Below are 13,329 nucleotides of genomic sequence, written 5' to 3' on the forward strand. Positions count from 1 at the left end.
CAGTAGTGTTGTGTTTACAGCGCATTCGGGAAGTATTCAGACGCCTTGACTTTTCCCACTTTTTGTTACGTTACAGCCTTATTCTAAAATGGATTCAATCGTTTTTTTCCACCTCATCAATCTACACACAATACCCCATAATGACATCACAATTAGAGGTCGACCGATTATGATTTTTCAACGCCGATACCGATTATTGGAGGACCCAAAAAAGCTGATACCGATTAATCTGACTATTTTTATTTTTTATTTGTAATAATGATAATTACAACAATACTGAATAAACACTTAATTTAACTTAATAGATCAATAAAATCTATTTAGCCTGGTTTAAATAATGCAAAAACAAAGTGTTGGAGAAGAAAGTAAAAGTGAAATATGTGCCATGTAAGAAAGCTAACGTTTAAGTTCCTTGCTCAAAACATGAGAACATATGAAAGCTGGTGGTTCCTTTTAACATCAATATGCCCAGGTAAGAAGTTTTAGGTTGAAGTTATTATAGGAATTATAGGACTATTTCTCTATACGATTTTTATATTTCATTAACCTTTGACTATTGCATGTTCTTATAGGAACTTTAGTATTGCCAGTGTAACAGTATAGCTTCCGTTCCTCTCCTCGCCCCTACCTGGGCTCGAACCAGGAACACATCGACAACAGCCACCCTCGAAACAGCGTTACCCATGCAGAGCAAGGGGAACAACTACTCCAAGTCTCAGAGCGAGTGACGTTTGAAACGCTATTAGCGCGCACGCCGCTAACTAGCTAGCCATTTCACATCGGTTACACCAGCCTAATCTCGGGAGTTGATAGGCTTGAAGTCATAAACAGCGCAATGCTTGAAGCATTGCAAAGAGCTGCTGGCAAAATGCACGAAAGTGCTGTTTGAATGAATGCTTACAAGCCTACTGGTGCCTACCATCGCTCAGTCAGACTGCTCTATCAAATCATAGACTTAATTATAACATAATAACACACAGAAATACGAGCCTTAGGTCATTAATATGGTCGAATCCGCAAACTATCATTTCGAAAACAAAACGTTTATTCTTTCAGTGAAATACGGAACTGTTCCGTATTTTATCTAACGGGTGGCATCCCCAAGTCTAAATATTGCTGTTACATTGCACAACATTCAATGTTATGGCATAATTACGTAAAATTCTGGCAAATTAGTTCGCAATGAGCCAGGCGGCCCAAACTGTTGCATATACCCTGACTCTGCGTGCAATGAATGCAAGAGAAGTGACACAATTTCACCTGGTTAATATTGCCTGCTAACCTGGATTTATTTTAGCTAAATATGCAGGTTTAAAAATATAAAAATATTCTGTGTATTGATTTTAAGAAAGGCATTGATGTTTATGGTTAGGTACACGTTGGAGCAACGACAGTCCTTTTTCACGAATAAGCACCACATCGATTATATGCAACGCAGGACACGCTAGACAAACTAGTAATATCATCATCCATGTGTAGTTATAACTAGTGATTATGATTGATTGATTGTTTTTTTTACAAGATACATTTAATGCTAGCTAGCAACTTACCTTGGCTTCTTACTGCATTCGCGTAACAGTCAGGCTCCTTGTGAGGCAGGTGGTTAGTGTTGGACTAATTAACCGTAAGGTTGCAAGATTGAATCCCTGAGCTGACAAGGTAAAAATCTGTCGTTCTGCCCCTGAACAAGGCAGTTAACCCACCGTTCGTTCCTAGGCCGTCATTGAAAATAAGAATGTGTTCTTAACTGACTTGCCTAGTTAAATAAAGATTAAATAAAAGGTGTAAAAAAATATATATATAAAAATATATATATTTTTTTCTTCCTTTTTTTAAAATCGGCGAAATCGGTGTCCAAAAATCGGCCATTCCGATTAAATCGGTCGACCTCTAATCACAATACCCCATAATGAAATCACAATACCCCATAATTACAAAAAAAAAAGTTTTTAAAAAATGCAAAAATATATCAACGGAAATATTACATTCACAAAAGTATTCAGACCCTTCACTCAGTACTTTGTTGAAGCACCTTTGGCAGCGATTACAGCCTCAAGTATTCTTGGGTATGACGCTATGAGCTTGGCACACCTGCATTTGGGGAGTTTCTCCCATTTCTCTCAGCAGATACTCTCAAGCTCTGTCAGGTTGGATGGGGAACGGCGCAGCACAGCTATTTCTTGGTCATCAAGAGATGTTCGATCGGGTCCAGGCTCTGGCTGGTCCACTCAAGGACATTCAGAGACTTGTCCCGAAGCCACTCCTGCATTGTCTTGGCTGTGTGCCCCAGTCTGAGGTCCTGAGTGCTCTGGAGCAGGTTTTTGTCAAGGATCTCTCTGTACTTTGATCAGTTCATCTTTCCCTCAATCCTGACTAGATTCCATCAGGTTCTTGGTCACCTCCCTGATAAAAGGCCCTTCTCCCACGATTGCTCAGCTTGGCCGGGCGGCCAGCTCTAGGAAGAGTGTTGGTGATTCCAAACTTCTTCCATTTAAGAATGATGGAGGCCACTGTGTTCTTGGGGACCTTCAATTCTACAGAAATTTGTTGGTAGCAGATCTGTGCCTCGACACAATCCTGTCGTCTCTGAGTTCTACAAGACAATTCCTTCGACCTCGTGGCTTGATTTTCGCTCTGACACGCACTGTCAACTGTGGGACCTCACAGGTCTTTCCAAATCATGTCCAATCAATTGAATTTACCACAGGTGGATTCCAATCAAGTTGTAGAAACATCTCAAGGATGATCAATGGAAACAGGATGCGCCTGAGCTCAATTTCAAGTCTCATACCAAAGGGTCAGAATATTTATGTAAATAAGTATATTTTTTTTAATAAATGCTCAAAAACCTGCTTTCACTTTGTCATTATGGGGTATTGTGTGTAGATTGATGAGGAAAAATATATAATTTAATACATTATAGAATAAGGTTGTAACAAACAATGTGGAAAAAGTCAAGGGGTCTGAATACGTTCCAAAAGCACTGTATGTGTGACAAAATGGCTACAAAATGGGATATAGTCTAGGGCCTATGCAGGGATCTTTTTGAGGACGAGTTGCAGTGAATATGGAAAGCAAGTGGTATTGTGGATAATGATCATAATGACGTCGGTGCCCATTGTCTTTCGTCAGACAGCGCATCGATTAGGCCTCCAATGATCTGTCTCGTATCAGTCGCACATCGGGCTGTGCGGTATACCGTATTTTACTATATATCAGTATTGATGCAGGGACCGATTTGGGTTTTTACCTTACCTTCTGTATCGGTATTTGAATTTGTGTTTTGTTAAATGTGATACGCCATGTGTAATGTCATTTTTTATAGTTTACTTTGCTACTCTACTAGAGTTCTCTCTCGCTCTGCTCTTTCTCTCCATACAACTTTCCACACAGACCTAGCCACGCTCCCTGTCACTCAAGGAGCGCATTTGATGTTCCTCAACCACGAGACACTTGCATTCAGCCTGCATGGTCAATGCAGCACATACAACAATGTTGTTTTCACTTTGCTTCTTAATATAAATCCACTAGCATTCTATAATGACACTATTAGTTTGTATTTCATATATCAGAAAACCGCTAGTTTGTCTTTTCTTAGCAAGTTGCCCTAAATCTTGTTAGCCGCTAATGATAATAGCTAATAAATGTACTGAGTAAGGGCAAACGTAGCAAGCTGATACAGTCTGACAATACCAGTGATGGTGTAGACCTAAATCAGCATGTCGTTTGTGCAACAGTATCTTCTAAATCAGAGGAATATGCAAAGCAAGAATGTGTTAGCTACATGAAGTAGCTAAGAGAAAACACGCAATGTAGCCAAAGCTTATTGGGTCCCCTAGGAAACACTTTAGTTCCTACCCTGTCACAATAACTCCTCCCTGGCATTTTAACTCGTCGTCATCTCAAACACTGTATTCAAAGTGCCCACTATTATATTCTAACTATAGAATTAGAATAGTCATTCTATCGATTCCATGATTCCAACAGTTTGGCTCTAATTCGCAAGTCAAAAATAAGTCCTAGATTATCTGCCCATATCGTGCAGCCCTACATGGCAGTGTGGAAATTACCTCTACTGAGCAGTGGAGTAAAGAACTTAAGTACAGATACCAACAAAAAAAAACTTAAGTTGTACTTGAAATTATTTTTTACTTAACTAGTTTTATTTGACAACTTTTACTTTACTACTACATGCCTAAAGAGAATACTGTACTTTTCACTCCATACATTTGCCGTGACACCTAAAAGTACTCGTTACATTTTGAAAGGTTGGCAGGACAGGAAAATGGTCCAATTCACCCACTTGTCTAGAGAACATCCCTGGTCATCTACTGCCTCTGATCTGGAGGACTCACTAAACAGAGAACATCCCTGGTCATCCCTACTGCCTCTAAACTGGAGGACTCACTAAACAGAGAACATCCCTGGTCATCCCTACTGCCTCTGATCTGGAGGACTCACTAAACAGAGAACATCCCTGGTCATCCCTACTGCCTCTAAACTGGAGGACTCACTAAACACAAATGCTTCGTTTGTAAATTAATGTCTAAGTGTGTGAGTGTGCCCCTGGCTATCCGTAAATAAAATAAAATGGTGCCACCTGGTTTGCTTAATATAAGGAATTTGAAATTATTCATACTTTTGATACTTAAGTACATTTTACCAATTACATTTACTTTTGATACTTACAGTACAGTGTGGAGAACAAGGATTTGATACACTGTCAATTTTGCAGGTTTTCCTACTTACAAAGCATGTAGGTCTATAATTTTTTATCATAGGTTGACTTCAACTGTGAGAGACGGAATCTAAAACAAAAATCCAGAAAATCACATTGTATGATTTTTAAGTAATTAATTTGCATTTTATTGCATGATAAGTATTTGATCACCTACCAACCAGTAAGAATTCCGTCTCTCACAGACCTGTTAGTTTTTCTTTAAGAAGCCCTCTTGTTCTCCACTCATTACCTGTATTACTTGCACCTATTTGAACTCGTTACCTGTATAAAAGACACCTGTCCACACACTCAATCAAACAGACTCCAACCTCTCCATAATGGCCAAGACCAGAGAGCTGTGTAAGGACATCAGGGCTAAAAATGTTGACTGGGAAATGGAAGAAGTTCAAGGACGGTCAATCACCCTCGGTCTGGGGCGCCATGCAAGATCTCACCTCGTGCGGCATCAATGATCATGAGGAAGGTGAGGGATCAGCCCAGAACTACACGGCAGGACTTGGTCAATGACCTGAAGAGAGCTGGGACCACAGTCTCAAAGAAAATCATTAGTAACACACTACGCCATCATGGATTAAAATCCTGCAGCGCACACAAGGTCCCCCTGCTCAAGCCAGCGCATGTCCAGGCCCGTTTGAAGTTTGCCAATGACCATCTGGATGATCCAGAGGAGGAATGGGAGAAGGTCATGTGGTCTGATGAGACAAAAATAGCTTTTTGTTCTAAACTCCAATCGCCGTGTTTGGAGGAAGAAGGATGAGTACAACCCCAAGAACACCATCCCAACCGTGAAGCATGGAGGTGGAAACATCATTCTTTGAAGATGCTTTTCTGCAAAGGGGACAGGACGACTGCACCGTATTGAGGGGAGGATGGATGGGGCAATGTATCGCGAGATCTTGGCCAAGAACCTGCTTCCCTCAATAAGAGCATTGAAGATGTGTCGTGGCTGGGTCTTCCAGCATGACAACGACCCGAAATACACAGCCAGGGCAACTAAGGAGTGGCTCCGTAAGAAGCATCAGCATTAGAAGCATTAGATTCCGTCTCTCACAGTTGAAGTGTACCTATGATAAAAATTACAGACCGCTACATGCTTTGTAAGTAGGGATAACCTGCAAAATCGGCAGTGTTTCAAATACTTGTTCTCCCCACTGTATATTTAAAACCTAATACTTAAAGACTTACTCAAGTAGTATTTTTACTGGGTGACTTTCACTTGAGTCATTTTCTATTAACGTATCTTTACTTTTTCTCAAGTATGACAATAGGCTACTTTTTCCACCACTGCAATGGAGTGCAGGAAATGCAGAAATAATAGTCGTGAAATTTGTTTTGGTTGAATTGAACAGTATAAAACTATCAGAATGGAGAAAGACCCATTGAAATCACCTAGAATGTGGGTTGCCACCGCTAGGATCCCTCCCTACTTATGAAGCAAATGTAGAACTTTCAGTATTCAAAAACTAAAAATACCATCATACCGTCCAATTATTATTATTTTTTTTTAAATACTGTGATACAATAATTTGGCCATATCGCCCAGCCCTAGTCTCGTATCGTGTCAGTCTCATATCGTGCCAGTCTCGTATCTCGCAAAGGGTAATGCGATAGATCAAAAGTAGTGTGGCTACAATGTGCCGTCGAACATTCGATAATATTACGTTATTGACATCGTCCACTGATCCCCATTTCTGCCTCGAAATAAATCTGAATTAATCTAAACTAGAACTAATCTGTCATGTTGACGTTTTTCTGTTGAGGACGTTTTAGTCCCACCATTTTACATCTAGCTAAGGATGTGTGTGTTTCATGGAGCAGTATTTCTAAAGGCATGAAAGCTAGCATAGATGTATCCAACATTCAGCTTGCTAACTGAGCCAGTAACTGAAATGATGCTGACTAACCAGCTATCTACTTAGCTAGTGCTGCACACACACACACACACACACACACACACACACACAATAATGAATGCTTCCAAACTAAAGCTAGCTAGTAAACTACTGTAGTAGTGCTATTGCTAACATGATCAGTTTTCATGAAGCAGCTGTTTTTCTGTTTTTCTTAGTCATTGCGGTAGCCTCCCGAGTCAGCCGCTGTACTAAGCTGACAACGATACAAAGTTACGCGTTAGCGAAAGCGGAAAAACGTGCCAATATAAGGAGAGATTTCTGATAACAATTCCTCCTAACTTTAGGGCTGCATATCGACAACTTCAGGGCAAGGTTTCCGTTAGCTGGTAAGTGGCTTGCTTTTTGCCGATAAAATAAATGAAAAGCCTACTGTTGATTGCGAATATGGGAGGACTTTATCATTGAAGTAAAACTAAATTTGGATAGTATGTCTATAGTGAAAATCCTGTAAGGCGGGGCTCCAGACAGGTCATTTAGTTGCATTTTACCACCCTTTGACTTGGCTGTACAGTTGCATCGGTGTGGGTTGCACATTCACTCACCTTAATAAAAAAAAAAAATTTTAGGAGGCTAACACCATAATTTGGTCAAACAGTAAGGTACATTATCCTCATGATTCCTGTATTAAAAAGTGTCTGCATGCCTGCCCCTGTATCACTGGGGCCTGCTGTTGTGTCCAGCGAGCCACTCTTTTCCCTGAGGGAAAAAAGCTCTGGGAGAAAGAAAAGTGTTCTGATTGTATAACATTTTAAAATCTGGGAAAACACTGCTTTCTGTAGGTATACTTTTTATTTCTCAACTAATCAGTTATGAGCTCAATAACAATGACTTTACAAAGATGTCTGATGTGACTAAGATACGAAGCGACAAAGACATTTCAAAACATTTGTCAAGGTTTAAACCATTTCGCAGTGTTTTGTTTTATTCGGTTACAACTGTAATGTTTTGTTTGCCGCAATATATCCTCTTGCTCTTCCCTACAAACAATGGCTCGACAGGGTAGCCTAGTGGTTAGAGTGTTGGACCAGTAACCGAGAGGTTGTAAGTTCAAATCCCCGAGCTGACATGGTACAATTCTGTCGTTCTGCCCCTGAACAGGCAGTTAACCCACTGTTCCTAGGCCGTCATTGAAAATAAGAATTTGTTCTTAACTGACTTGCCTAGTTAAATAATGGTAAAATAAAGTTTATAAACTTTTGTGAAGGTTTGGTGTCGTCATTAACCCATTACACTACAGGCCTATGCACTGGCGATCCAACTGACTCAGAAAATGTTTTAGGCTATAATATCTAACAATATAATGCTTATCTTCATAAAACTTATTTGAATTTAAAAATGAACCTTATGTACGTCTATATCTGTATAGCAGACGCAGCAGCCTATCTAACATCTTACTACAATACAGTGGATGCCTAAGCTTATAGGCCTATGCATGCAAAGCCCTGTGGCATGTAGTGCTCAAACCTCTGACAGCTGAACCGTGAGGTGGTCAACAAAAATGAGTTTATTGATGGCGCTGGCTGTGTAACCTCATGGGTTATACACTCAATGCCTAAGAATGACTTACATTTCTCAAAATATAGATTCAAATCTTCCCAGTCACGTGTCCTGCGCCAAATTTTCCTGACGTAAAACCTGCTTCAAACAGGCTTGGTAAGCTTTTAATGTCTGTTAAAACGCTAGAGTTAGCTACCTATCGTTAGCTATGTCAGTTAGCAAAGCTGCTCATCAAATCACTGTGTTGCCGAACCGATGTCCTTGCACACAATGTGCATGTAATAGCCACCACTTAGGTCTTTACTTTCTCTCAAATGCAAACTATTAAATCAGCTAAAGTTTTTCATAATTTTGATAGTTATTCTGCCTACTTCATGGAGAGTTTTAGAGAGAGCGCGGTGATATAAAAATGGACGAGCTTCGCGTAGGAGTGACACCATCTGATGTAAGACAGCGGTCGGTGCCACTACTAACTATTATGCGTTGATCAACTCATAAACAAACAAAACTCACAAATTTGAGCCAAGATGGTAACATGGTGAAATGTGACAGCCGGTAACGTTTTCAGACACATTCAATGATCGAGCCTTGCTTCTCCGAAACCCATCTAACTTCACCTTCTCCCCCTCTACCGTCCATCCCACTTCTCCCCCACTCTACCGTCCATCCCACTTCACCGTCTCCCACTCTACCGTCCATCCCACTTCTCCCCCACTCTACCGTCCATCCCACTTCACCGTCTCCCACTCTACCGTCCATCCCACTTCTCCCCCACTCTACCGTCCATCCCACTTCACCTTCTCCCCCTCTACCGTCCATCCCACTTCTCCCCCTCTCTACCGTCCATCCCACTTCACCTTCTCCCCCTCTACCGTCCATCCCACTTCTCCCCCACTCTTACCGTCCATCCCACTTCTCCCCCACTCTTACCGTCCATCCCACTTCTCCCCCACTCTTACCGTCCATCCCACTTCTCCCCCACTCTACCGTCCATCCCACTTCACCGTCTCCCACTCTACCGTCCATCCCACTTCTCCCCCACTCTACCGTCCATCCCACTTCACCGTCTCCCCCTCTACCGTCCATCCCACTTCACCGTCTCCCCCTCTACCGTCCATCCCACTTCTCCCCCTCTCTACCGTCCATCCCACTTCACCTTCTCCCCCTCTACCGTCCATCCCACTTCTCCCCCACTCTTACCGTCCATCCCACTTCTCCCCCACTCTTACCGTCCATCCCACTTCTCCCCCACTCTTACCGTCCATCCCACTTCTCCCCCACTCTACCGTCCATCCCACTTCTCCCCCACTCTACCGTCCATCCCACTTCTCCCCCACTCTACCGTCCATCCCACTTCTCCCCCACTCTACCGTCCATCCCACTTCTCCCCCACTCTACCGTCCATCCCACTTCTCCCCCACTCTACCGTCCATCCCACTTCTCCCCCACTCTACCGTCCATCCCACTTCTCCCCCACTCTACCGTCCATCCCACTTCTCCCCCACTCTACCGTCCATCCCACTTCTCCCCCACTCTACCGTCCATCCCACTTCTCCCCCACTCTACCGTCCATCCCACTTCTCCCCCACTCTACCGTCCATCCCACTTCTCCCCCACTCTACCGTCCATCCCACTTCTCCCCCACTCTACCGTCCATCCCACTTCTCCCCCACTCTACCGTCCATCCCACTTCTCCCCCACTCTACCGTCCATCCCACTTCTCCCCCACTCTACCGTCCATCCCACTTCTCCCCCACTCCACCGTCCATCCCACTTCTCCCCCACTCTACCGTCCATCCCACTTCTCCCCCACTCTACCGTCCATCCCACTTCTCCCCCACTCTACCGTCCATCCCACTTCTCCCCCACTCTACCGTCCATCCCACTTCTCCCCCACTCTACCGTCCATCCCACTTCTCCCCCACTCTACCGTCCATCCCACTTCTCCCCCACTCTACCGTCCATCTCACTTCACCCCCCCCCCCCTCTACCATCCATCCCCCCCCCTCTACCATCCACCCCCCCCCCTCCACCCCACTTCTCCCCCACTACCGTCCATCCCACGTCACCGTCCCCCCCCTCTACCGTCCATCCCACGTCACCGCCCCCCCCCTCTACCGTCCATCCCACGTCACCGTCCCCCCCCTCTACCGTCCATCCCACGTCACCGCCCCCCCCCCTCTACCGTCCATCCCACGTCACCGTCCCCCCCCTCTACCGTCCATCCCACGTCACCGTCCCCCCCCTCTACCGTCCATCCCACGTCACCGTCCCCCCCCCTCCACCGTCCATCCCACGTCACCGCCCCCCCCCCTCCACCGTCCATCTCACTTCACCTTCACTCCCACTCTACCGTCCATCCCACTTCACCTTCACCCCCACTCTACCGTCCATCCCACTTCACCTTCACCCCCACTCTACCGTCCATCCCACTTCACCTTCACCCCCCTCTACCGTCCATCTCACCTCTCGGCCTATCATCTTTCATCTCATCCGTTATTCTCTGTCCAATCATCTCGCTCTCTCCCATTTTTAATCGCCCTTGTCATTGCTCTCCCTGGCTTTCTAAGTCCAGCGAGGTTGAGTTTCTGGGGGGTGAGCTGTTAGACAGCGAGCCAAGGTCCAAGGCGTAGTTGTCTGGAACAGTCTGTACTCGGAGGGACGGTCCTCCAGCAGTCCCTCAAACTCCCTTTCTCCCCGAAAAGTACTTTGTTGGGCGAGGAGAGAGTGGAGGAGAGAGCGAGAGAGACACCACCCATCATAAACAGGAAATGCAGGCCCAACACTTATCTGGAAAGGCATCCTGTAACTTAAGAGCCACAGGAAACTGCAGAGGGAGCAAGGGAGGGCTGAGTCGACAGCAACAATGGCTAACAGGAAGTAGCTGGAGAGTCGCAGTCTTGTTCACACACAAACACACAATGAAAAAAAACTCATAGTAGCAAGTGTGTGTGCGTGCGAGTGACCAAGCTATTAGAACTAGACCTAATTTATAACAATAACAATGATTATGTTGAATTAATGGTGTGAATTTAGCAAAAACCGCCACGGAGCATTGTATAATATCAAAGTAAAAAAAATGTTAAAAAAATGCAGAGTCACCACCCTTAAACCAAACAAACCACATCCTAGCTACCAGCTAAAGCACTGAACCCAAGAGGCAGAACAAGTGGCCCTGCCCAGTTTGCAGGAAATGGCACATTTTCGGTGTCTGTGTGTCTGGTGAGTAACACCAAGTAGTAGTCAAAAACCAAGGAGGTCTAGGTATACCACAGACAGGGATACACACAGACGCTGCTGGCTCAGACTCTCGGTCTCTCGGTCTCCATCGGAGGGACAGAGCAGTTAACGGTCTGACCATTGATTAACTTCGTGCCTCATTGATCAGTTCTGCTTCATTATCTGGAGAGGCCCTCACCTCATTAGACCACAATCACTTCACTGATGGGGAAACATTACGGGAATGTTCCCGAGAACGTTTGTGGAGGTGAACCAACTTCACACAATGTCGTGTTGAATCACAACGATGTAATGGCAAGCAATGACTGACGACACCTATCATCAAAACGATAAATGGGGAATGTTCAGAAGGATGCAATGTTACAAAAAGGTACAAAAATACATTCATTCTGTAGAACAGATACGATTCCCTGTCATGTTGAATTGGGCATCGTGTCATTACATATGTGCAATGTTCTGAACGTTTCAGATCCCTACAGACCTGGTCTTTGCTCTTCGAGTCATTATTTGCAGTATATCTGACAAGGACAGCCATTCGCCTAATCCAGATTGACACAAAGTCACAACGCATGTTTTTTTTAACCTTACGATCATCAGACATTTGATCGTCGCTCTGTTCACATCTGGAATTAAAATGGGAAACATTGCATTAAAACGACAGATGGAATGGCCCCATACAGAGGGGCTGGCAGTTGCATCCGCACAAAATATCTGATTTAATTAACTTTATATAAAGGAACAGAACGTCAAGGCCATTTTTACAACAGAAATTACTTGAAGATTTCAGTCTTTTAAAGGACATCGTAATTTCTGGTAGTAAAAGAAAAAGTTTAAATATTGACCCGGACTGCAGGCAGAGCTGTACATTAAAACAGACCAAAGTGTGTGTGTGTGCATTTGTGCACTTTTGTGAACCACAGTCAGGGGGCAAAGCAGGTACAGATTGCACCTTTATTAAGGAGTCAAAGCATAGGAGCCAGTCAGAGCCACTGACATTGCTAACAAGTTCTGTCCTGATGACAATGTGGTAACATGCACATACCACACATAAAAATAAATTTAAAAAACACCCTGATTTGTCCAGGCCCAAAATGGCATATCTTTGCCAGACCAACACCCTTCGGGGACTTGGAAGAGAGAAAGCACTAGAAGACAGGGAGGATGAAGGAGAGAGATAAATTACTATTTTCGGGAAGGAGAGAAGACGGTTTGAGAGTAGCTGAAGGTCACATCTCTCTTCAGGATGCAAACCAGGGACTGTAGTGACACCTTGCACTGAGATGCAGTGCCTTATACCGCTGCGCCACTCGGGAGCAAAATTATTTACAATGTCAGTGTAAAAAAAGCATCAGGACTACGGAATACTGTTAGATCGCAGGATATTATTTTTGTGCAATATTCTTTTTGTGCTAAGGCTGTTATCAGCACTTTTATTTCCATGACTGATCAAAATAAATGTTCTCGTGGTTTGATCTTGTCCCTGTGCAGGAGACATAGGTTTGGAACATCGAACCGCAATACATATAGAATTGTGAGAATGAATTATCATATCGTATTGTGAGGTCCCTGGCAACTCCCAGCCCTAATGTAATATCTACAAAATGGCCCTGGGACTTCTCTCAACACATAACCACTCTTGATGTCTGAAAACATTTCACAAACTTCGGGCATACCTCTTCTCTCAAGTTTTCCACTCAGTATAGTGGGAGATTAACCCATGTATTTAATGCCAAGGAAGCTCTATACTGAATTGACGAGTGAACAGAGGGTTCAGGCAGTCTTACCTCGCCAAATGCTCCCCTGCCGATCACCTTGAGCATCTCGAAGTCGTCCCTGTGCAGACGCATCTCCTTCACGGTAGTGGTGAACGGCTTCACTGCAAGAAACAAACCAGGAATCAAGAAACTTCAGGCTTACGTCCACAATATCTCACATTAC

The 13,329-nt window shown here is 44.0% G+C and overlaps 1 protein-coding gene across 4 annotated transcripts in view; it reads right to left on the bottom strand.

The window, feature by feature from the left end:
• The window catches only part of cdc42bpb (CDC42 binding protein kinase beta (DMPK-like)), a 117,487-nt gene that overhangs the window by 75,907 nt on the left and 28,251 nt on the right, over window positions 1-13,329 (bottom strand). For all 4 annotated transcript variants that reach the window (XM_036984689.2, XM_036984686.2, XM_036984687.2 and 1 more), the window contains exon 2: window positions 13,176-13,267. In XM_036984689.2, the coding sequence (XP_036840584.1) occupies window positions 13,176-13,267 (92 nt within the window). The remainder of the gene's footprint in view (window positions 1-13,175; window positions 13,268-13,329) is intronic.

Source organism: Oncorhynchus mykiss, chromosome 8, assembly GCF_057628025.1.
Source record: "Oncorhynchus mykiss isolate SJ-2025 chromosome 8, ASM5762802v1, whole genome shotgun sequence".
Classification (NCBI taxonomy): Eukaryota; Metazoa; Chordata; class Actinopteri; order Salmoniformes; family Salmonidae; genus Oncorhynchus; species Oncorhynchus mykiss.